Source organism: Nerophis ophidion, linkage group LG16 (assembly GCF_033978795.1).
Source record: "Nerophis ophidion isolate RoL-2023_Sa linkage group LG16, RoL_Noph_v1.0, whole genome shotgun sequence".
In the NCBI taxonomy this organism is placed as follows: Eukaryota; Metazoa; Chordata; class Actinopteri; order Syngnathiformes; family Syngnathidae; genus Nerophis; species Nerophis ophidion.
This window is the reverse complement of record NC_084626.1, coordinates 27,867,464-27,892,305: the sequence shown is the minus strand read 5'-3', so window position 1 is coordinate 27,892,305 and position 24,842 is coordinate 27,867,464. Positions and strand designations below refer to the sequence as shown.

General features: G+C 40.0%; 1 protein-coding gene across 17 annotated transcripts in view; it reads right to left on the bottom strand.

Moving 5' to 3' along the window:
* The window catches only part of itpr1b (inositol 1,4,5-trisphosphate receptor, type 1b), a 299,908-nt gene extending 276,451 nt beyond the window's left edge, over window positions 1-23,457 (bottom strand). For all 17 annotated transcript variants that reach the window (XM_061874781.1, XM_061874784.1, XM_061874785.1 and 14 more), the window contains exons 1-2: window positions 23,272-23,457; window positions 11,079-11,193 (exon numbers count right to left, since the gene is read on the bottom strand). In XM_061874781.1, the coding sequence (XP_061730765.1) occupies window positions 11,079-11,170 (92 nt within the window). In that variant the 5' untranslated portion in view covers window positions 11,171-11,193; window positions 23,272-23,457. The remainder of the gene's footprint in view (window positions 1-11,078; window positions 11,194-23,271) is intronic.
* Window positions 23,458-24,842: the final 1,385 nt, after the last annotated feature.

Here is a 24,842-nt window from a genome sequence, read left to right as displayed (position 1 = left end):
GAGTAAGGGTGCAGTGGTGACCAAGTTACTTTACAAACATAAATCCTCCAACACAACTTTGATTAAAATAATGTCTGTGAAAATATACGGTGTATTGTATGTACGTCCTTCCAGTTAGTCCGAAACAATATTTTATATGCATGTCTGTCTGCTGTTAGCCTGGTTACAGAAGTTCTAGTAGCAAGTCTGTACACTTTGCAAATGAATACATTTTACAGTATGGATTAAATACTTTTGTGCAAATGTATGTAGTAAAAGTCATAGTTACTCATCCTAATTTACGGCTAACTGCATCTGCCTCTTTGCTCAACTCATATGAGTTTCTGACCGTATGACAACCTTTGGCAAAAAGATCACAATTTCACAATATGGTACTATAATTATTGTTTTAAAATGAGTTATTTTGAAATGTGGAAAATATGTATTTAAAATACTGTGGAAAACAAAAAATGTAGGAATGCAAAATAGTACAAATTTTAACCAAGAACCGATCATTTCCAGACCTTTACAGTAGGTATATATATTTACACAAGAATTTGTGAGAATAAATTAATTGAAAAGGGGTCATGTTATGATTTTATATTCATTAAAAACACTTCCTTGTTGTCTACATATCATTTAATGGGGTTCTTTATGCTCAAAATGTTGCATGGATTTTGATTTAAAGATCATCTTCAAGCCGCTTTCTGACCGTTCCTTCAGGATGCACAGTTTTGTGGGAAGTCTTATTTACGTGGTTCCACCTTGACAGCTACAGTATGTAGTCGTTTTAGCGCTTCCATATAGAGTCTATTGACATACAGTACAAACCAAAAGTTTGGACACACCTTCTCATTCAATGCGTTTTCTTTATTTTCATGACTATTTACATTGTAGATTGTCACTGAAGGCATCAAAACTGAATGAACACGTGGAGTTATGTATTTGACAAAAAAAGGTGAAATAATTGAAAACATGTTTTATATTCTAGTTTCTTCAAAATAGCCACCCTTTGCTCTGATTACTGTTTTGCACACTCTTGGCATTCTCTTAATGAGCTTCAAGAGGTAGTCACCTGAAAGGGTTTTCACATCACAGGTGTCATAGTTTTGGTGCCTTCAGTGACAAGCTGCAATGTAAATAGTCATGAAAATGAGGTGCGTGTCCAAACTTTTGGCCAGTACTGTAAATATATTTGAAATGGCATGTGTACGAGCCCGTCTGCCCCACAACACGTGAATAGAAAAGAAAAGTATCATATTGGCTACAGGCATCGGACTACAATGGCAGACTCGTGCAAAGATCTTCGGATACATTTCTACCATATATGGAGATATCCACTGGCGTCACAACTGGGAGAAACGTCAAAAATTGGTCAAATTCCAAACGGCTCGTTTGGATGAAGTAGGAGAATAATTTTTTTATAAATAGCTCAGCGACGACTCCACGGTTTGATTTCAAATTTTCGAGACTTATGCCGACCCCAAATACCCTATTTTTCGGAGTATAAGTCGCTCCGGAGTATTAGTCGCACCCGCCGAAAATGCATGATGAAGAATGAAGAAAAAATATAAGTCGCACTGGAGTATAAGTCGCATTTTTGGGGGACATTTATGTGATAAAACCCAACACCAAGAAGAGACATTTGAAAGGCAATTTAAAATAAATAAAGAATAGTGAACAACAGGCTGAATAAGTGTACGTTATATGACGCATAAATAACCAACTTCGAAAGTGCTTGGTAGGTTAACCTAACATATTATGGTAAGAGTCATTCAAATAACAATAACATATAGAACATGCTATAATGTGTTAATAATTTCACACATAAGTGGCTCCTGAGTATAAGTCGCACCCCTGGCTAAACTATGAAAAAAACTGTGACTTATAGTCCGAAAAATACGGTACACAAAAACACGTAGGCCTACCAATAGGTAAGAAAAGTTGGTTTTGCACAATGGGTCCCAGTGGCGGGACGCGCATTTCACACCTAGCCCTTAAGTGATCTCTTACTTTGTCCGACTTTAATAAATACCTCTCATACTACCATCATTTATGTCACCACATGACACTTGCAGGCCATTAAAACACCTCAATAGTGTACCAAACAGGCTATTTTACGGCACATTTAAAAATCAATAAATAAATAAATGATAAATGGGTTGTACTTGTATAGCGCTTTTCTACCTTCAAGGTACTCAAAGCGCTTTGACACTACTTCCACATTTACCCATCCACACACACATTCACACACTGATGGAGGGAGCTGCCATGCAAGGCGCCAACCAGCACTCAACAGGAGCAAGGGTGAAGTGTCTTGCTCAGGACACAACGGACGTGACGAGGTTGGTTCTAGGTGGGATTTGAACCAGTGACCCTCGGGTTGCGCACGGCCACTTTTCCACTGCGCCACGACGTCCCAATATACCCACATCAGCAATTAAAACATAACTTTACGGGGTACTGTCAAAATTAGAATAACTGAAAAAAACATTAAAAAGGTGAAAACAATTAAGAAATGTACAGTATTTGAACTCACGATTTGCAGAATTTTTAATAAGCTGTAAGCCTCGGTTGAGTTGCATACAGTAGCACTTCCTGCTCTGCCAACTTACAACTCATGATTGGAAACTCACTGGTGCGTCAAAAGTGAGTATCCAGACACAGGAGGCGTACAGCAGTGGTTCTCAACCTTTTTTCAGTGATGTACCCCCTGTGAACATTTTTTTAATTCATAGAAGGAATCATCAACTTAAAGAGCCCTCTTTGGGGATTGTAATAGAGATCCATCTGGATTCATCAACTTAATTCTAAACATTTCTTCACAAAAAAAAAAAAATCTTTAACATCAATATTTATGGAACATGTCCACAAAAAATACAGCTGTCATTGTTGTATTATTTTTTTCACAGTTTATGGACTTACATTCATACTTTGTTGCGGTATTATTCAATAAACATATATTTATAAAGGATTTTTGAATTGTTGCTATTTTTAGAATATTTAAAAAAAAATCTCACGTACCCCTTGGCATATCTTCAAGTACCCCCAGGGGTACGCGTACCCCCATTTGAGAACCACTGGCGTACAGCATATGTCACATTCAGCAGTTCAACGTCAGGCAAACTAGGAGGCCTACTATTAACCAATGATTGGATCGGCTATAGCAACAGTCTATTAACTGTATGTGCTCCGTTTGCCGACATTGCACAGACGGCCAATTCTGATTGGATTCAAGCTCTAACGTCAAAACAGCGACACTGGAGCCTAATAAGACTTAAAGAGAATATAATGAATACTTTATATTTAGGGAAAGTAAATTAAAAATGAAATTAACTTTGATTCATTTATGATCAATATTTTGTTAGGCCAGCAGCGACGGCCATACATGCCCTGATGGCCCACAACTAATAAGTGAAGTGAAGTGAATTATATTTATATAGCGCTTTTCTCTGGTGACTCAAAGTGCTTTACATAGTGAAACCAATTATTTAAGTCACATTTAAACCAGTGCGGGGGAAACTGGGAGCAGGTGGGTAAAGTATCAGCAAGGGCAATGACTAGGATTGCGGAAGCGGGGATCGAACCTGGAACCTTCAAGTTGCTGGCACGGCCGCTGTACCAACCAAGCCACGCCACCCTAAGTCCCTTTTAACACTTTTGCTCAAAACGTATACGCGGTATAGCTCGGTTGGTAGAGCGGCCGTGCCAGCAACTTGAGGGTTGCAGGTTCGATTCCCGCTTCCGCCAACCTAGTCACTGCCGTTGTGTCCTTGGGCAAGACACTTTACCCACCTGCTCCCAGTGCCACACCCACACTGGTTTAAATGTAACTTAGATATTGGGTTTCACTATGTAAAGCGCTTTGAGTCATCAGAGAAAATGCGCTATATAAATATCATTCACTTCACTTCACTAACAAAAAATATACAACTCTATTGTAGGGATAAGGATAATGACAACTAATATGTATTTACTTGATTAACAAAAATCTGAGTACAAATACTCTTCCAACTATAACTCTGACCCATGCAAACAATTAGAATCAATAATTGTATTATTAGACAACATGCATCTCAAACATTCTGAATAGAATTTCATAAAATGAAAAAAAATAATCTGTCCAACACATTTATAAAAGAGACCAATGGAACTAAGCCGATAAGATTCTGCATTGCTGTTAGCAACAGCACCAAAACAAGGTGCCACATTTTTTAATTGACACAAATAAAATTCATAAAATTATATTTTATTATTTCGGGTTGGGGAGGAGACCCTACCCCAAGTGGAGGAGTTCAAGTACCTAGGAGTCTTGTTCACGAGTGGGGGAAGAGTGGATCGTGAGATCGACAGGCGGATCGGTGCGGACGTTGTATCGATCCGTTGTGGTGAAGAAGGAGCTGAGCCGGAAGGCAAAGCTCTCAATTTACCGGTCGATCTACGTTCCCATCCTCACCTATGGTCATGAGCTTTGGGTCATGACCGAAAGGATAAGATCACGGGTACAAGCGGCCGAAATGAGTTTCCTCTCCCTTAGAGATAGGGTGAGAAGCTCTGCCATCCGGGAGGAGCTCAACGTAAAGCCGCTGCTCCTCCACATGGAGAGGAGCCAGATGAGGTGGTTCGGGCATCTGGTCAGGATGCCACCCGAACACTTCCCTAGGGATGTGTTTAGGGCACGTCCAGCTGGTAGGAGGCCACGGGGAAGACCCAGGACACGTTGGGAAGACTATGTCTCCCGGCTGGCCTGGGAACGCCTCGGGATCCCCCGGGAAGAGCTAGACGAAATGGCTGGAGATAGGGAAGTCTGGGCTTCCCTGCTTAGGCTGCTGCCCCCGCGACCCGACCTCGGATAAGCGGAAGATGATGGATGGATGGATGGAAATTATATTTTTCATTGACAATAAAAACATAGTAACCCATTGACAAGCAACATTCAATTGTAAAACCAAAAAAATGAGGGTTCAAATAATAAAGTGCATTTATTCCCCTAAGAAATCAATCAATCAATGTTTATTTAAATAGCCCTAAACTCACAAGTGTCTCAAAGGGCTGCACAAGCCACAACGACATCCTCGGTTCAGAGCCCACATGAGGGCAAGGAAAAACTCACATAAAAGGTAACTAAAACAATTAATTTTGTCGTCAAATTCTTTGCCTGAGGGTATTTTCTGCCGAGCTGTTGCTTCTTGTCACATGGTTTCTCATCAGTCCTGTGGCTTTACGTTAACTGCGGTCGCCGATATTAACGCTAGGTCTCGGCTATGCAGCACAGGCAGATTCGTATTGCTTCCATAAATCTTCACAATAGTCAATTTTAGGGTGGCTTATCGGATTGTATGGCGTTGAAGACTTTAACCCTTTTATTTTCATACCTGCAGAACACCTTTTTTAAATTAGGAGTGTCTTCTTCTGACAAGCGTATGTCTTCTGCGCCATGACGCTTTTCTCTACACACAAAAGGGCCTGCACGCAGTATCATGACATCACAAATATGCGACCATACCGTAGGAGAGGGGCCAGATGGCAGCACAAGCCACAGCAGAGATAAACGACAAACACGGAGACGATTAGCCTCTATATTACCGGCTCATTTTAACGGTAGATTTTTCCTAATCGGAAATATCGATGCAATGTCATAGTTGCCATTACAGGTCGATAATGATCAGTCGTTGATAACATCGTGCAAACCAAAAAAAATTACTAAATTATTTCGAAATAAATAAAATATTCAAGTGCAGTTCTCAATGCTGATGCTAAATCCGCAACTGAAGTGACAACAAAAACAATGCAAATAAATGCAATAATGAAGTGTCTCAAGGAGATCACAACATTAATACTTCCATCCATCCATCCATTTTCTACCTTTAAGGTCGTGCTTGATAAACAAAAAACACTTCATAGTAAGATTTTAAGAGAATTGCTCGCAAGTTGTCAATCAGTGTTTTCAGTTCAGTGGATGTATTTAATTCATAAAAAATCTAACAAATGAATGAAATGAACATAAATCAATCAACATAACATTAAAGTAAAGTACGATTGAAAAAGAGCAGAAAGAATCTAAACATTTTTTATTTCTGCCCCTTATTTTCACAAATACAACAATTGACTTCCAATGTTGCCAATGTTGTTCAATATTTAAATTTTTTGCGAATATCCTACAAATACTATAGAGCAGTGGTCCCCAAACTACGGCCCGCGGGCAGGATCCGGTCCGCCAGCGTCCGAGATCTGGCCCGCGGGAAGTTCCAAGTTTAAAAAAAAAATAAATAAATAAAAAAAAAAAATATATATATATATATATATAATTTTTTTTAATCTGTCATTTCTAATCCATTTTCTACCACTCTTTGTTTGTTACTCTCAGTCTCCTAGCCGCTCAGGCACCTCTGCTGTAGAGGAACATTTTTGCCGTTTTGAAACTGTCATTTTAAAACCAATAACCTGCCCATGACTACTCATGATATTCTGTACACTCTACAGCAGAGCTCGGCAAAATACGACCCAGGGGCCACATGAAGCTCATAAAGATTTTCAATCCGGCCCGCCGGACGTTTTACATAATTTTTTTAGACCTTTAACATGAAAACTGTCGCTGCCATTATGATGTAGAGTGTTGTTTTTAAATTACCGTAAGTCTTGAACTATAGAAAGTATTTAATTGGTCAAAATCTGCGCTTTCGGGTGTTACACGATTTATTACGGTAATCTACGTCACAGCAGCTCAGACGAGAAACAAAGCAGAGTGGGCGGGGCTTGTTTTCAGAGCAGCCTGCCTGAAATGCGCGTGTCAGAAACAGATGCGGACGCAGATTTTTATCTGATAATATATCATGTTGTTGGTGTTTAATACACTTTGCGATGTTCATATGTTGTTAATATTCAGTGTTTTATTGTTCATAGTTAATATTGTATATCCCACGTTCTTTATTTTCATGTACATTTTGGGTGTCCCATTCAGTAAAAAATTGTTAAATTTCATTCCGTTTTTTTTTAGGTGTCTGTGATAACGTTTTTTAGAACTCTATTGGACATTGTGACTTTTAGTATTAGTGTTACTAGAAAAAAGGGACCCAAACACATACTGTACAGCAGATTTGTACAGCTAAATGTGTTTATATCATTTATACACACAGACACCTTGGCCCCCCAGACATACTTTTTCTCTCAATATGGCCCCCGAGTCAAAATATTTTCCCAGCTCCGCTGTACAGTAAACGCAAATAAATAAACACATGCGTACTTAATCTCGAGCAATTGTAATCATCTACCATGTTTGACTCCCTACACCAGGGGTAGGGAACCTATGGCTCTAGAGCCAGATGTGGCTCTTTTGATGACTACATATGGCTCTCAGATAATATTTATATAGCGATTTTCTCTAGTGACTCAAAGCGCTTTACAAAGTGACACCCACTATCTAAGTTACATTTAAACCAGTGTGGGTGGCACTTGGGGCAGGTGTGTAAAGTGTTTTGCCCAAGGACACAACGGCAGTGACTAGGATGACGGAAGCGGGAATCGAACCTGGAACCCTCAGATTGATAGCACGGCCACTCTACCAACCGAGCTATGCCGAGTAACCGTGTAATACTCTTCCATATCAGTAGGTGGCAGTCGGTAGCTAATTGCTTTGTAGATGTGGGAAACAGCGGGAGGCAGAGTGCAGGTAAAAAAGGTGTCTAATGCTTAAACCAGGGGTAGGGAACCTATGGCTCTAGAGCCAGATGACTGCATATGGCTCTCAGATAAATCTTAGCTGACATTGCTTAACACGATAAGTAATGAATAATTCCGCTGGTAATCACAGTTTCAAAAATAACATTCAAATTATAAAACATTCTCATGCATTTTAATACAACTCTCCGTTTTCTATCGCACCTGTTCAAGATGTCGGATTAATGGTAAGAAGTATTATATTTATTATTGGTTAACTTTTATAATAACAATGTTGTTAAAAAGAATAAGAGACTTATTATACTCTACAAGATTTGGTCATACTTAAAAATGCACGAATTTAAATGTATTTAGTGTGGAAAAATGTTATATGGCTCTTACGGAAATACATTGTGATATATTTGGCTTTCATGGCTCTATCAGCCAAAAAGGTTCCCGACCCCTGCCCTACACCATGCGGTCAGCAACCTTTGCTATCAAGAGAGAAAAATAGTATGAAGCTCCAAAACACAACACAGCTTATAATGATTTGAAAGTTGTCACATTTTCTTAATTTTACGGGAAAAGTAAAGTATCCATGCATAATCAAACTCGCTATTTTGTCCTGAGATTTCCTCACGGATAGCTTACTACCACAGGGGTTGAACACAAGAAGTTGAGGTCTCTTTCACGACAAGCACACAAGAACACCGGCTTCCTCTTCCTTTTTCTATGCTTTCCTGGCACTCGTCCAATCACTAGTCAGGACACATTCAAGGCCTCATAGACAGTTGGAAATTATAGAACATTTTCCCAAAATGCTAAATTCCCCTGCTGCGGAATTAGGGAAATTATTATGCCCGAATGCAGCTGAGATAGGCTCCAGCACCCCCCGCGATCCCGTAAGGGGCAAGCGGTAGGAAATGGATGGATGGATGGATTACTTTTACATAATATTATTATATTATAAAAGAATATAATATACCGTATTTTCTGGAACATAGGGCACACCGGATTATAAAGCGCATTGCCGATTAGTTGGTCTATTAGGGTTTTTTTCCATACAAAAGCCGCACTAAAGGGGTCATATTATGATTTTTAAAACACTTCCTTGTGGTTTACATAACATGTAATGGTGGTTCTTTGGTCAAAATGTTGCATAGATTATGTTTTACAGACCATCTTTAAGTTGCTTTCTGACAGTCGCTTCTGGATGCACCGTATTGTGGGTGGTCTTATTTACGTGCCTCACCTTCGACAGCGTCTTCTCCCCGTCATCTTTGTTGTAGCGGTGTAGCGTGCAAGGACGGGAGTTGAAGTGTCAAAAGATGGAGCTAACTGTTTTAATGATATTCAGACTTTACTTAAATAAACAACAGCGCAGCATCTCCTCATCCGGGGCTCACTGGTGAAAAACCATCCGACCGGAACTCTTTAATAACTAAAGTTCCGTGGGTGAATTATGTAAACCCACTGAATTGGTAGTTTTTAGCGCTTCCATAGCAAGATATAAGTTAGAACTTTACGCTACTTTATATTAGAAATGGCAACAGCAGAGGGTGAATGCCCCATAACAAAAAGATAGAGAAAAAGAAGAAGCTTATTGACTATGGCCCCTCACAGACTACAGTGGCGGATGTGCGCAAATTTTCAGGACTTATTCAGAATTTAAAATAACAGCAGTGAAGTGAAGTGAAATTAATTAAATTTATATAGCGCTTTTTCTCAAATGACTCAAAGCGCTTTACATTGTGAAACCCAATAGCTAAGTTACATTTTTTTTGCACCAGGAGCAGGTGGGTCAAGCGTCTTTCCCAAGGACACAACGGCAGTGACTAGGATGGCGGAAGCGGGGCTCGAACCTGCAACCCTGAAGTTGCTGGCACGGCCGCTCTACCAACCGAGCTACACCGCCCCAGCAGGTACCAGAAGGTAAGAAAAGTTGGTTTTGCAAAACATTGTGAAGATTATATGTCTGCTAATGGGTGCCATTTTGTGGTCCTTATACACACACCATAGTAATACTTGTATCTCTGACTACGGTGGCCGTAATGGGCCGACAATCCATCAAGCAGTGCGGCTTCAAAGTCATACTAAAAATTTGGACAGATTTTCGATGTAATGTTCTTTATTTTCATTGGAACATTTTAAGTTTTGGTGTTGTTTACTGGTGTCATATTGCAGTCTACACATATCCCTTACCGGTCACACTCATCATTACACCATGTACCAAATTAAATTGCTTCGAGGTCGGTAAGCACAACCATCATTATTCCGTTGATTAGGCGCACTGGGTTATAAGGCGCACTGTCAATTTTTGAGAAAATGAAAGGATTTTAAGTGCGCCGTGTAGTCCGAAAAATACGATACATTTTTCTTTACAATATTATAAACAATATTATATTATATTTTATACTTCTTTTTTTCAACATTGAAAATAAATGTTTTTTCCTAAAATTCTCACAACTATAGAAATGTGCTATTCAGCCTAGGGCTGGGCGATATTGCCTTTTTTAAATATTGCAATATTTTTAGGCCATATCGCAATATACGATATATATTACGATATTTTGCCTTGGCCTTGAATGAACACTTGACACATATAATCACAGCAGTATGATGATTCTATGTGTCTACATTAAAACATTCTTCTTCATACAGCATTCATATATGCTACTTTTAAACTTTCATGCAGAGAGGGAAATCACAACTAAGTCAATTGACCAAAACTGTAATGACATTCATGTCATTTCCAAAACAGAAAGTGCAAAATTCTCGGAGACATTTTATGTGTCAAATAAAAATGAGCTGCATAAAAGGAAATCAAATAATATTCGTCCTTCACTATGTGGTATGTTACTAAGGTTATGAAATTCTCCTCATTCTCTAGCGTGTGACTTTTCAAATGATGCTACATATTAGCAGTAATGCTACTTTTTATAGCATAGCTTTTTCCCCCCACACTTGACAAATTAGGGTTGTCTGTTCGACATATTCCCACTTGAGGCCGAACCACCGCCAGACGATGGAAAGCCTGCTGTTTTTATTGAGAATTACTGTAAATCTTCCTTCATTTGTTACCAGATCCGCACCTTCTTTCTCTCGTACGGCTACGTTAGCAGCTAACGTTAGCCACGCCGCTACCTCTCTGCTGGGCGAGGGCGTGTATGTGACTGACGTATGACGTGACAGTTTGTGACGTATGTAAGAATGTGAGCCTGCTTGTCTGTGAGGAGAGACAGGAAAAAGTGAGAAGAGCCTCAATGCCCGCAGCTAAAAGCAACTGCGTGAGAATGTATACTCGGATATTACGATATAGTCATTTTCTGTATCGCACAGAGACAAAACAGAGACAAACCCTCGATATATCGTATATATCGATATATCGCCCAGCCCTAATTCAGCCATGAAGTACATTTGGCCCAGTCTGACTGTGGACTTACCCTAAAGTGCTGATAAATCCATTGGTGGAGCCCTCCGCATAGAGGGAACAAATGTCCCCAATATGAAGGAAACTAGACATTTTATCCGACATGGCTCTTCCTTGCTTGACAGCTCCTGCAAACGAGCACCAGAAGCAGACAATAAAAATCATATTACATTTAGGGGAGGAAAACTTGTATATGGCAAGACATGAGCAGAAACCTTAGAATAAAAGTTATTCATCCACACTCACACTGCGATTTTATAATTTTTGCATAAAATTTGCATGAAACATTAATGCACATTAATGATTGTTAAGATAGGTTATAAAACTAACGAGACAACTTTTTTTTTCCCCCTAGACATTTGCGTTTAAGGAGTTACAATAACAAATATAATAACCTCAATGTTTTTAACTTATGTCTCAGTTTTAACATTTAGTTTCAGACTGGCACTCACAATGATTCAATGTCAAACCTTATTGATAAATTTAGACCTTTCTGATTTAAAATTTAGCATCATTATCTTTGTAAAGTAGAGCTGCTAAATTATGCAAAAAAAAAAGTGAATCAGGATAATCTTTTGCCCACGCACAGCGCGCACACATTGTTCAGGACCATGTGCTTTCATTTTATCGGAATCACATATTTTTCTATTATAATTATCCTTACTATTAGAACGTTCACTGTCTTGTTGCTTTAAAGAGGCGCCTAATGGCCTTTCTGCTGTTGTTCTCGAAAGGAGTATACCGTATTTCCTGGAATTGCCGCAGGGCATATAGTATGCGCCTGCCTTAAATTACTGCCAGATCAAACTCGCTTACTAAAATAATTAGCGCATGCTTAGTATTACCGCCGGGTCAAACTCGTGACGTCACAAGTGACACTTCCCCTGTCATCATTTTCAAAATGGAGGAGGCTGATTTCAATAACGGTAATTTAAAATCCCATAAAGAGAAGAAGATTAAGAGCTATTCAGTAGGATTTAAGGTCCAAGATTACATCACACAAAAATGTTTACTGCATGCCTTTGGTAAGTGCCAGAGTGAGAAGAGGTTTTAAATTAATTAGCGCCCCGGTGGCAATTCAAGGAAATACGGTATGTTTTAAATATGGACTTAAATATAAATACAAAATATACAATCATATCAAAAAAGGGCAGACTGGCTCACACCTCAGTACATTCATGCACAAGTCAAATAGTTGTATTAAAACAATATGATTAATGCTTTGCCCACAAGTTACAGCCACTGTGACTCCAAGACCAGGGCTGCAGGGTCAACTCGTCCTGGCCATCATGCTAACGACAGCGCCACATGTGTTTTGGTGTAAAATGAAAGGGTGCTGGAAATAAAAAAAAAATCGATTGACACCCGAATACTGATTTTTATTCATTGTGATTCGGAACTGAGGCCTTATTTTTTTATGTCTTAATTTTTATACGTTTTTTTAAGGCCATATATGCGCTTAATCGTGCACCGTACGTCAGCTGCCTAGGGGAACTTTTGTAACATGTAACTTGATTTTAATATGTTCAATCATTTTAATATCAAATATCTTTTAAAAATCGGTTCGAGATAGAATTTTGTCTAAGAAAAAAATCTATTTTGAATCGAATCGTCAACCCAGAATCAGAATTGAGTTGCATTGTGAAAGAGTCAAATTCCTAGAAGAATGGCAGTATTTGATTGTAATTAAAATGATCAACGTTTACGAATCATATTGCTTTTTAGTGTGAATCTAGATCAACATTTTTCTGTGTGTGCCACTCCGTGTTAAAAGTATATTCTTTTCCAGCAAATCTATGCAAATTAAGGCCCGGGGGCCACATGTGGCCCGTTAAGCTTTTCAATCTGACCCGCAAAACATTCCCAAATATTTTTTTTTTTAGATCAAATCTCATCCACCGTAATAAAAACGATCCTAAATTTTTGTTTAGTACGGTAGCATCGCAAACCCAACAAGGGACCCCCTCCAGTAGCTCAACCCACTCAGCTGATGACTTTATGCAATTCTTTAGTAAGAAAATTGAAGTCATTAGAAAGGAGATTAAAGACAATGCGTCCCAGCTACAACGGGGTTCTATTAACACTGATACGATGGTATATACGGCGGATACTGCCCTCCAAAATAGTTTCTCTCGTTTTGAGGAAATAACATTAGAGGAATTGTTACAACGTGTAAATGGAATAAAACAGACAACATGCTTACTTGACCCTCTTCCTGGGAAACTGATCAAGGAGCTCTTTGTATTATTAGGTCCATCAGTGCTGAATATTATAAACGTATCACTTTCCTCGGGCACTGTTCCCCTAGCATTCAAAAAAGTGGTTATTCATCCTCTTCTTAAAAGACCTAACCTCGATCCTGACCTCATGGTAAACTACCGACCGGTGTCTCACCTTCCCTTTATTTCAAAAATCCTTGAAAAAATTGTTGCGGAGCAGTTAAATGAACACTTAGCGTCTAAAAATCTATGTGAAACCTTTCAATCCGGTTTCAGGGCAAATCACTCCACGGAGACAGCCCTCGCAAAAATGACTAATGATCTATTGCTAACGATGGATTCTGATGCGTCATCTATGTTGCTGCTCCTCGATCTTAGCGCTGCTTTCGATACCGTCGATCATAATATTTTATTAGAACGTATCAAAACACGAATTGGTATGTCAGACTTAGCCCTGTCTTGGTTTAACTCTTATCTTACTGATAGGATGCAGTGTGTCTCCCATAACAATGTGACCTCGGACTACGTTAAGGTAACGTGTGGAGTTCCCCAGGGTTCGGTCCTTGGCCCTGCAATCTTCAGCATCTACATGCTGCCGCTAGGTGACATCATACGCAAATACGGTGTTAGCTTTCACTGTTATGCTGATGACACCCAACTCTACATGCCCCTAAAGCTGACCAACACGCCGGATTGTAGTCAGCTGGAGGCGTGTCTTAATGAAATTAAACAATGGATGTCCGCTAACTTTTTGCAACTCAACGCCAAAAAAACGGAAATGCTGATTATCGGTCCTGCTAGACACCAAACTCTATTTAATAATACAACTCTAACATTTGACAACCAAACAATTAAACAAGGCGACACGGTAAAGAATCTGGGTATTATCTTCGACCCAACTCTCTCCTTTGAGGCACACATTAAAAGCGTTACTAAAACGGCCTTCTTTCATCTCCGTAATATCGCTAAAATTCGCTCCATTCTGTCCACTAAAGACGCTGAGATCATTATCCATGCGTTTGTTACATCTCGTCTCGATTACTGTAACGTATTATTTTCGGGTCTCCCCATGTCTAGCATTAAAAGATTACAGGTGGTACAAAATGCGGCTGCTAGACTTTTGACAAGAACAAGAAAGTTTGATCACATTACGCCTGTACTGGCTCACCTGCACTGTCTTCCTGTGCACTTAAGATGTGACTTTAAGGTTTTACTACTTACGTATAAAATACTACATGGTCTACCTCCATCCTATCTTGCTGATTGTATTGTACCATATGTCCCGGCAAGAAATCTGCGTTCAAAGGACTCCGGCTTATTAGTGATTCCCAAAGCCCAAAAAAAGTCTGCGGGCTATAGAGCGTTTTCCGTTCGGGCTCCAGTACTCTGGAATGCCCTCCCGGTAACAGTTCGAGATGCTACCTCAGTAGAAGCATTTAAGTCTCACCTTAAAACTCATCTGTATACTCTAGCCTTTAAATAGACTCCCTTTTTAGACCAGTTGATCTGCCGCTTCTTTTCTTTCTCCTATGTTCCCCCCTCCCTTGTGGAGGGGGTCCGGTCCGATGACCATGGATGAAGTACTGGCTGTCCAGAGTCGAGACCCAGGATGGACCGCTCGTCGGGACCCAGGATGGAGCGCTCGCCTGCGTATCGGTTGGGGACATCTCTACACTGCTGATCCGACTCCGCTTGGGATGGTTTCCTGTGGACGGGACTCTCGCTGCGGTCTTGGATCCGCTTTGAACTGAACTCTCGCGGCTGTGTTGGAGCCACTATGGATTGAACTTTCACAGTATCATGTTAGACCCGCTCGACATCCATTGCTTTCGGTCCCCTAGAGGGGAGGGGGCGGTTGCCCACATTTGAGGTCCTCTCCAAGGTTTCTCATAGTCAGCATTGTCACTGGCGTCCCACTGGGTGTGAATTTTTCCTGCCCACTGGGTGTGAGTTTTCCTTGCCCTTTTGTGGGTTCTTCCGAGGATGTCGTATTCGTAGTGGTTTGCACAGTCCATTTAAGTCTCACCTTAAAACTCATTTGTATACTCTAGCCTTTAAATAGACTCCCTTTTTAGACCAGTTGATCTGCCGTTTCTTTTCTTCTTCTTCTATGTCCCACTCTCCCTTGTGGAGGGGGTCCGGTCCGATCCGGTGGCCATGTACTGCTTGCCTGTGTATCGGCTGGGGACATCTCTGCGCTGCTGATCCGCCTCCGCTTGGGATGGTTTCCTGCTGGCTCCGCTGTGAACGGGACTCTCGCTGCTGTGTTGGATCCGCTTTGGACTGGACTCTCGCGACTGTGTTGGATCCATTGTTGATTGAATTTTCACAGTATCATGTTAGACCTGCTCGACATCCATTGCTTTCCTCCTCTCTAAGGTTCTCATAGTCATTATTGTCACCGACGTCCCACTGGGTGTGAGTTTTCCTTGCCCTTATGTGGGCCTACCGAGGATGTCGTGGTGGTTTGTGCAGCCCTTTGAGACACTAGTGATTTAGGGCTATATAAGTAAACATTGATTGATTGATTGATTGATCTTTAAGATGGAAAGTGTATCTGCCATTATGATGTGCAGTGATGTTTTCAAATGACCGTAAGTCTTGAACTATACAAAGTTTTTCAATGGTTGGAATCTGCGCTTTTGCATAATATACTGGTTACTATGGTAATTTAATTAGTTACTATGGTAATCTAAGTCACAACAGCTCAGACGAGGCACCAAGCAGTGAGGGTGGGGAGCGGCCAGCCTGAAATGTGGGTGTCAGGGACAGATGTGGAAAGAGATTTTTACAACAAAGTTCTAAAGCTTAGTGATGTATCAGATATATCAGACTGTAGGTGGGTTTTTTTTGGTTGTTTTTTTACCCTTCGCATCCATATTTTGCGGTGTTTGTTGCATTTTTGTTGTGTTTTGCTTGATTGTTAAATATGTCGATCGAGAAGCGGTGTGACTTTTATGTTTTATTGTTCATAGTTAAAATCGTAAATCCCACATTGTTTATTTTTATGTACATTCTGGGTGTCTCATTCAGTTTTTTAAGGTGGTCTGTCATAACGTTTTAGCATTCAATCAGACATTATTGTGAGTTTTTGTATTAGTGTTCCTAAAAATAGATATACTGACCCCCAGACACATTTTTTTCTCAAAATTTGGCCTCCCTGCTCTGAGTCAAAATAATTGCCCAGGCCTGTTTTACAATATACAACTCTTGTATTGGATGAGATTGCCAGTCAAGCTTTGTTCAGTCTTCTTTATTTTATTTTTTTATTTTATTTTATTGAGACAAAGATTGAAACAAGAGGGTTGGACTCCGCCAAGGCTGTCCTTTGTCACCGATTCTGTTCATAACTTTTATGGACAGAATTTCTAGGCGCAGTCAAGGCGTTGAGGGGTTCCGGTTTGGTAACCGCAGGATTAGGTCTCTGCTTTTTGCAGATGATGTAGTCCTGTTGGCTTCATCTGACCGGGATCTTCAGCTCTCGCTGGATCGGTTCGCAGCCGAGTGTGAAGCGACCGGAATGAGAATCAGCACCTCCAAGTCTGAGTCCATGGTTCTCGCCCGGAAAAGGGTGGAATGCCATCTCCGGGTTGGGGAGGAGACCCTGCCCCAAGTGGAGGAGTTCAAGTACCTAGGAGTCTTGTTCACGAGTGAGGGAAGAGTGGATTGTGAGATAGACAGGCGGATCGGTGCGGCGTCTTCAGTAATGCGGACGTTGTACCGATCCGTTGTGGTGAAGAAGGAGCTGAGCTGGAAGGCAAAGCTCTCAATTTACCGGTCGATCTACGTTCCCATCCTCACCTATGGTCATGAGCTTTGGGTCATGACCGAAAGGATAAGATCACGGGTACAAGCGGCCGAAATGAGTTTCCTCCGCCGTGTGGCGGGGCTCTCCCTTAGAGATAGGGTGAGAAGCTCTGTCATCCGGGAGGAACTCAAAGTAAAGCCGCTGCTCCTTCACATCGAGAGGAGCCAGATGAGGTGGTTCGGGCATCTGGTCAGGATGCCACCCGAACGCCTCCCTACGGAGGTGTTTAGGGCACGTCCAACCGGTAGGAGGCCACGGGGAAGACCCAGGACACGTTGGGAAGACTATGTCTCCCGGCTGGCCTGGGAACGCCTCGGGATCCCCCGGGAAGAGCTAGACGAAGTGGCTGGGGAGAGGGAAGTCTGGGTTTCCCTGCTTAGGCTGTTGCCCCCGCGACCCTACCTCGGATAAGCGGAAGATGATGGATGGATGGATGAGACAAAGATAATTTATGTATTTAATATTTGTTTAGTTATATAGTATATTATTTGTTTATTACTTATAATGTTACAGATAACAAGGGAATAGGTTACAATTGCTAAGGTATGAAAAGGTATTTGATTGATTGAGACTTTTATTAGTAGATTGCACAGCACAGTACATATTTTATACATCCATCCATCCATCCATCCATCTTCTTCCGCTATATCCTAAATCAGGAGTCACCAACCTTTTTGAAACCAAGAGCTACTTCCTGAGTACTGATTAATGCGAAGGGCTACCAGTTTGATACACACTTAAATAAATTGCCAGAAATAGCCAATTTGCTCAATTTACCTTTAATAAATAAATCTATATATCTATAAAAAATGGGTATTTCTGTCTTTTATTCCGTCGTACATTTTTTTTCCTTTAACGGAAGGTTTTTTGTGGAGAATAAATGATGAAAAAAACACTTCATTGAACGGTTTAAAAGAGGAGAAAACAAGAAAAAAATTAAAATTAAATTTTGAAACATAGTTTATCTTCAATTTCGACTCTTTAAAATTCAAAATTCAACCGAAAAATATGAAGAGAAAAACTAGCTAATTCAAATCTTTTTGAAAAAATTTAAAAAAGAATTTATGGAACATCATTAGTAATTTTTCCTGATTAAGATTAATTTTAGAATTTTGATGACATGTTTTAAATAGGTTAAAATCCAATCTGCACTTTGTTAGAATATATAACAAATTGGACCAAGCTATATTTCTAACAAAGACAAATCATTATTTCTTCTAGATTTTCCAGAACAAAGATGTTAAAAGAAATTCAAGACTTTAAAATAAGATTTAAATTTGATTCTACAGATTTTTTAGATTTGCCAGAATAATTTTTTTTGAATTTTAATCAATAAAAGTTTGAAGAAATATTTCACAAATATTCAACAAAGAATATTATTCTGGCAAATCTAAAAAATCTGTAGAATCAGGTACTCCGGCTTCCTCCCACCTCCAAAGACATGCACCTGGGGATAGGTTGATTGGCAACACTAAATGGGCCCTAGTGTGTGAATGTGAGTGTGAATGTTGTCTGTCTATCTGTGTTGGCCCTGTGATGAGGAGGCGACTTGTCCAGGGTGTACCCTGCCTTCCGCCCGATTGTAGCTGAGATAGGCGCCAGCGCCCCCCCGCCACCCCGAAAGGGAATAAGCGGTAAAAAATGGATGGATGGATGGATTGATTCTTTGTTGAAAAAACAGAAGCTAAAATGAAGAATAAAATTAAAATGTATTTATTATTTTTCACAATAAAAAAAATTAATTTACTCGAACAATGATTTAAATTATCAGGAAAGAAGAGGAAGTAATTCAAAAGGTACAAAGGTATATGTGTTTAAAACTCCTAAAATCATTTTTAAGGTGGTATTTTTCCTCTAAAATTGCCTTTCTGAAAGTTATAAGAAGCAAAGTAAAAAAATAAATGAATTTATTTAAACAAGTGAAGACCAAGTCTTTCAAATATTTTCTTGGATTTTCAAATTCTATTTGAGTTTTGTCTCTCTTAGAATTAAAAATGTCGAGAAAAGCGAGACCAGCTTGCTAGTAAATAAATACAATTTAAAAAAATAGAGGCAGCTCACTGGTAAGTGCTTCTATTTGAGCTATTTTTAGAACAGGCCAGCGGGCGACTCATCTGGTCCTTACGGGCTACCTGGTGCCCGCGGGCACCGTGCTGGTGATCCCTGTCCTAAATGGTCCATCCATCCATTTTCTACCGCTTATTCCCTTTGGGGTCGCTGGTGCCTATCTCAGCTACAATCGGGCGGAAGGCGGCGTACACCCTGGACAAGTCGCCACCTCATCACAGGGCCAACACAGATAGACAGACAACATTCACACTCACATTCACACACTAGGGCCAATTTAGTGTTGCCAATCAACCTATCCCCAGGTGCATGTCTTTGGAAGTGGGAGGAAGCCGGAGTACCCGGAGGGAACCCACGCATTCACGGGGATGACATGCAAACGCCACACAGAAAGATCCCGAACCCGGTATTAAACCCTGACTCCTCAGGACCTTCGTATTGTGAGGCAGACGCACTAACCCCTCTTCTACCGTGAAGTCCCCACTAAATGGTAACACCCGAATAAGATTTTGAAGTTGTTTAAGTCGGGGTAAGATTAAATAAGCTTAGCTTCTTCCTACTCCTTTTCACACATACTGTAATGAAAGAACTGGAAATATGTGATGAATTACATTGCATCATATGCATGTTCCAAATAAACTGAAACTGAATTGAATTGAAGCTATCCCAAACCCATAAATTAAAGGCCTACTGAAATGAGATTTTCTTATTTAAACGGGGATAGCAGGTCCATTCTATGTGTCATACTTGATCATTTCGTGATATTGCCCTATTTTTGCTGAAAGGATTTAGTAGAGAACATCGACGATAAAGTTAGCAACTTTTGGTCGCTAATAAAAAAAGCCTTGCCTGTACCGGACGTAGCAGACGATGAGCGCGTGACATCACGGGTTGTGGAGCTCCTCACATCCTCACTTTGTTTACAATCATGGCCAGCAGCAGCTAGAGGCTATTCGGACCGAGAAAGCAACAATTTCCCCATTAATTTAAGCAAGAACAAAAGATTCGTGGATGAGGAAATTTAGAGTGAAGGACTAGGAAGAAAAAAAAAGTGGCGATTGCAGTGGGAGCGATTCAGATGTTATTAGTGAATTATATTTATATAGCACTTTTCTCTAGCGACTCAAAGCGCTTTACATAGTGAAACCCAATATCTAAGTTACATTTAAACCAGTGTGGGTGGCACTGGGAGCAGGTGGGTAAAGTGTCTTGCCCAAGGACACAACGGCAGTGACTAGGATGGCAGAAGCGGGAATCGAACCTGCAACCCTCAAGTTGCTGACACGGCCACTCTACCAACTGACACATTACCTAGGATAATTCTGAAAAAAAACCTTATCTGCCTATTGTTTTAGTGAGATTATATAGTAACTGAAAGTCGGAACGGTGTAGCCACGGGTGTGTTGACGCCAGAGTCTCTGAGAAAAGTCACGCGCTGCACCAGGACGGAAGCTCTGCTGGTGTCTCTGGTAAGAGCTGACTTATTTCCACAATTTTCTCACCGAAAACTGCCGGTTGACATTTGGTCGGGATCCATGTTCGCTTGACCGCGCTGATCCATAGTAAAGCTTCACATCCGTGAATTTTAAACAAGGAAACACCGTGTGTTTGTGTGGCTAAAGGCTAAAAGCTTCCCACCTCCATCTTTCTACTTGGACTTCTCCATTATTAATTGAACAAATTGCAAAAGATTCAGCAACACAGATGTCCAGAATACTGTTTAATTATGTGATTAAAGCAGACTACTTATAGCTTGGATCGGGCTGGAAAATAATGTCCGCTACAACTCGAGACGTTGAACGCACGAGTCATCACACCGCGACGTTTTCAACACGACACTTCGTGGGAAATTTAAAATTGCAATTTAGTAACCTAAACCGGCCGTATTGGCATGTGTTGCAACGTTAATATTTCATCATTGATATATAAACTATCAGACTGAGTGGTCGGTAGTAGTGGCTTTCAGTAGGCCGTCGCGGAATGATGACGTGTGTGCGTGACGTCACGGACTGTCACGAAATATTAGCTCAGCACCAGTTACGGCTAAAAGTTGTCTCTATTCATTGCATAATTACAAATTAATTTGGACTTCTGTGTTGCTGAATCTTTTGCAATTTGTTCAATTAATAATGGAGACTATAAAAAACAATGCTGTTGGTGGAAAGCGGTGTATTGCAACTGTCTTTAGCACCGAGACACAGCGGGTGTTTCTTTGTTTTTAACACAGAGCGGTCAGGCGAACATGTTTCTTTCCGTCAACCAGCATGTTTTTGGATGGGAAAATTGTGATGTATAGCTTACCGGAGACATCATTGATTTATTTGTCCTTCTGCAATAGCTGTTTAAAAGGCAGCTGTGAGCTTGGCTCCTCGGCTTCTCTCTGAGACACTGTGTGTTCACCGCAGCCATCCGACCTCGAGGTATGTCTTTACAATCTCACTAAAACACTATTGACACAATAAGCAGATAAGGGTTCTTCCAGAATTATCCTAGTAAATGTGTCTAATTACATCTGAAACGCTCACACTGCCGCCGCCGGGAGCCGTCGCTTTTTTAATTTTATTTTATTATTTGTATTTTTTTCTAGTCCTTCGCTATCAATATCATCATCATATGTCCCGGCAAAAAATCTGCGTTCAAAGGACTCCGGCTTATTAGTGATTCCCAGAGCCCAAAAAAAGTCTGCGGGCTATAGAGCGTTTTCCGTTCGGGCTCCAGTACTCTGGAATGCCCTCCCGGTAACAGTTCGAGATGCTACCTCAGTAGAAGCATTTAAGTCTCACCTTAATACTCATTTGTATACTCTAGCCTTTAAACAGACCCCCTTTTTAGACCAGTTGATCTGCCGTTTCTTTTCTGTTTCTCCTCTGTCCCACTGGAGGGGGTCCGGTCCGTTGGCCATGAATGAGGTGCTGGCTGTCCTGAGTCGGGACCCAGGATGGACCCCTCGCCTATGTACAGGTTGGGTCATCTCTGCGCTGCTGATCCGCCTCCGCTTGGGATGGTTTCCTGCTGGCTCCATTTTGGATGGGACTCTCTCTGCTGTGTTGGATCCACTTTGGACTGGACTCTCACAGTTGTGTTGGATCCACTATGGATTGAACTTTCACAGTATCATGTTAGACCCGCTCGACATCCATTACTTTCGGTTCCCCTGGGGGGGGCATATGCGGTCCTCTCCAAGGTTTCTCATAGTCATCATTGTCACCCACGTCCCACTGGGTGTGAGTTTTCCTTGCCCTTATGTGGGCTCTACCGAGGATGTTGTTGTGGTTTGTGTTGTGGTTTGTGCAACCCTTTGAGACACTAGTGATTTAGGGCTATATAAATAATCATTGATTGATTCATCCACAAATCTTTCATCCTCGCTCAAATTAATGGGGAAGTTGTCGTTTTCTCGGTCCGAATAGCTCTTGCTGCTGGAGGCTCACATTATAAACAATGTGGGGACGTGAGGAGACCTCACCCTTGTGACGTCATCGTCTGCTACTTCCGGTAAAGGCAAGGCTTTTTTATCAGCACCAAAAGTTGCGAACTTTACCGTCAATGTTCTCTACCAAATCCGTTCAGCAAAAATATGGCAATATCGCGAAATGATCAAGTATGACACATAGAATGGACCTGCTATCCCCGTTTAAATAAGAAAATCTCATTTCAGTAGGCCTTTAAAGTCACTATATTCCAGGGGCCTGACATTTTCAATATAATAAGCTTGTGTAAACATTATCGAGGTTTACAAGTCAAACTGTTGTATATTTTTTGTAAAAGGAAGCGCTGTATAAAGTCAAGTCACTTCACTAAAATAAAGATTATTGTATTTTATTTCAAAAATATAAAAAACCTGAGCTGTGAGCCGTAAAAGGCCCCCGGGCCACACTTTGGACACCCCTTGTGTACAATATTGACGTTACCTTGAATAATACATCCCACTTCATATCGTTCATAGCATTAAAAAAGAAAAAAAAAAGAGTAGCTTTTTTTTAATTATAATTATACATTTTTAGTCAATACAACAACTCAAACCAGTTTTAATAAATTAATCAGGCATGTGCGTGGGCTACTTCCGAGTACACTGGCGGCTCAAACAAAGTCAATCTGGAAGAAATCATTACCTGGTCCGAAAGGAAGTTAAGGCAGCACACCAGCGAAATGAAAGCGAAGGTAAATGGGTCAGCAGTGGATCATTCCAAGCGTTCTATCCTGGGTTAAGTCCATGGTGGGAGTCCAGGTAGGGAGAGCCTGAGCGGCGTTATCTCTGACAGCTGAGCGCGTCTTTCTAATACAATCTCCCTCCACTCCTCCACATGCGACTGAGGACCCGCCCCCTTTGGTAGTTATTTATACTCACGCATTGAATCATGGGAAATGTAGTTCGACGCGTTGTCCCCGGACGTTGTTCTAATTCGATGGTCACCAACGCGGTGCTTGCGGGCACCAGGTAGCCCGTAAGGACCAGATGAATAGCCCGCTGGTTTGTTCTAAAAATAGCAGCACTTACCAGTGAGCTGCCTTTATTTTTTAAATTGTATTTATTTACTAGCAAGCTGGTCTCGCTTTTCTCGACATTTTTAATTCTAAGAGAGACAAAACTCAAATAGAATTTGAAAATACAAGTAAATATTTTAAAGACTTGGTCTTAACTTGTTTAAATAAATCCACTTATTTTCCTACTTTGCTTCGTATAACTTTCAGAAAGACAATTTTAGAGAAAAAATACAACCTTAAAAATTATTTTAGGATTTTTAAACACATATACCTTTTTACCTTTTAAATTCATTCCTCCTCTTTCCTGACAATATAAATCAATGTTCATGTATTTTTTTTTATTGTAAAGAATAATAAATATTTCTTTATTTAATTCTTCATGTTAGCTTCTGTTTTTTTGACGAAGAATATTTGTGAAATATTTCTTCAAACTTATTATGATTAAAATAAAATAAAAATATTCTGGCAAATCTAGAAAATCTTGAGAATCAAATTTAAATCTTATTTCAAAGTCTTTTGAATTTCTTTAAAAAAAAATTGTTCTGGAAAATCTAGAAGAAATAAGGATCTGTCCTTGTTAGAAATATAGCTTGGTTCAATTTGTTATATATTCTAACAAAGTGCAGATTGGATTTTAACCTATTCAAAACATGTCATCAAAATTCTGAAATTAATTTTAATCAGGAAAAATTACTAATGAGGGTCCATAAATTTTTTTTTTTTTTTTTTTCAAAAAGATTTGAATTAGCTAGTTTTTCCCTTCATTTTTTTCGGTTGAATATTGAATTTTAAAGATTTGAAATTGAAGCTAAACTATGTTTCAAAATAGAATTTTATTTTTTTTCCTGTTTTCTCCTCTTTTAAACTGTTCAATTAAGTGTTTTTTTCATCATCTACTCTACAAAAAACCTTACGTAAAAGGATAAAAAATGTACGACAGAATGACAGACAGAAATACCCATTTATATATATATATATATATATATATATATAAATATATACATATATATATATATATATATATATACATATATATATATATGTGTGTGTGTGTAGATTTATTTATTAAAGGTAAATTGAGCAAATTGGCTATTTCTAGCAAAATGATTTAAGTGTGTATCAAACTGGTAGCCCTTCGCATTAATCAGTACCCAAGAAGTAGCTCTTGGTTTCAAAAAGGTTGGTGACCCCTGCTGTA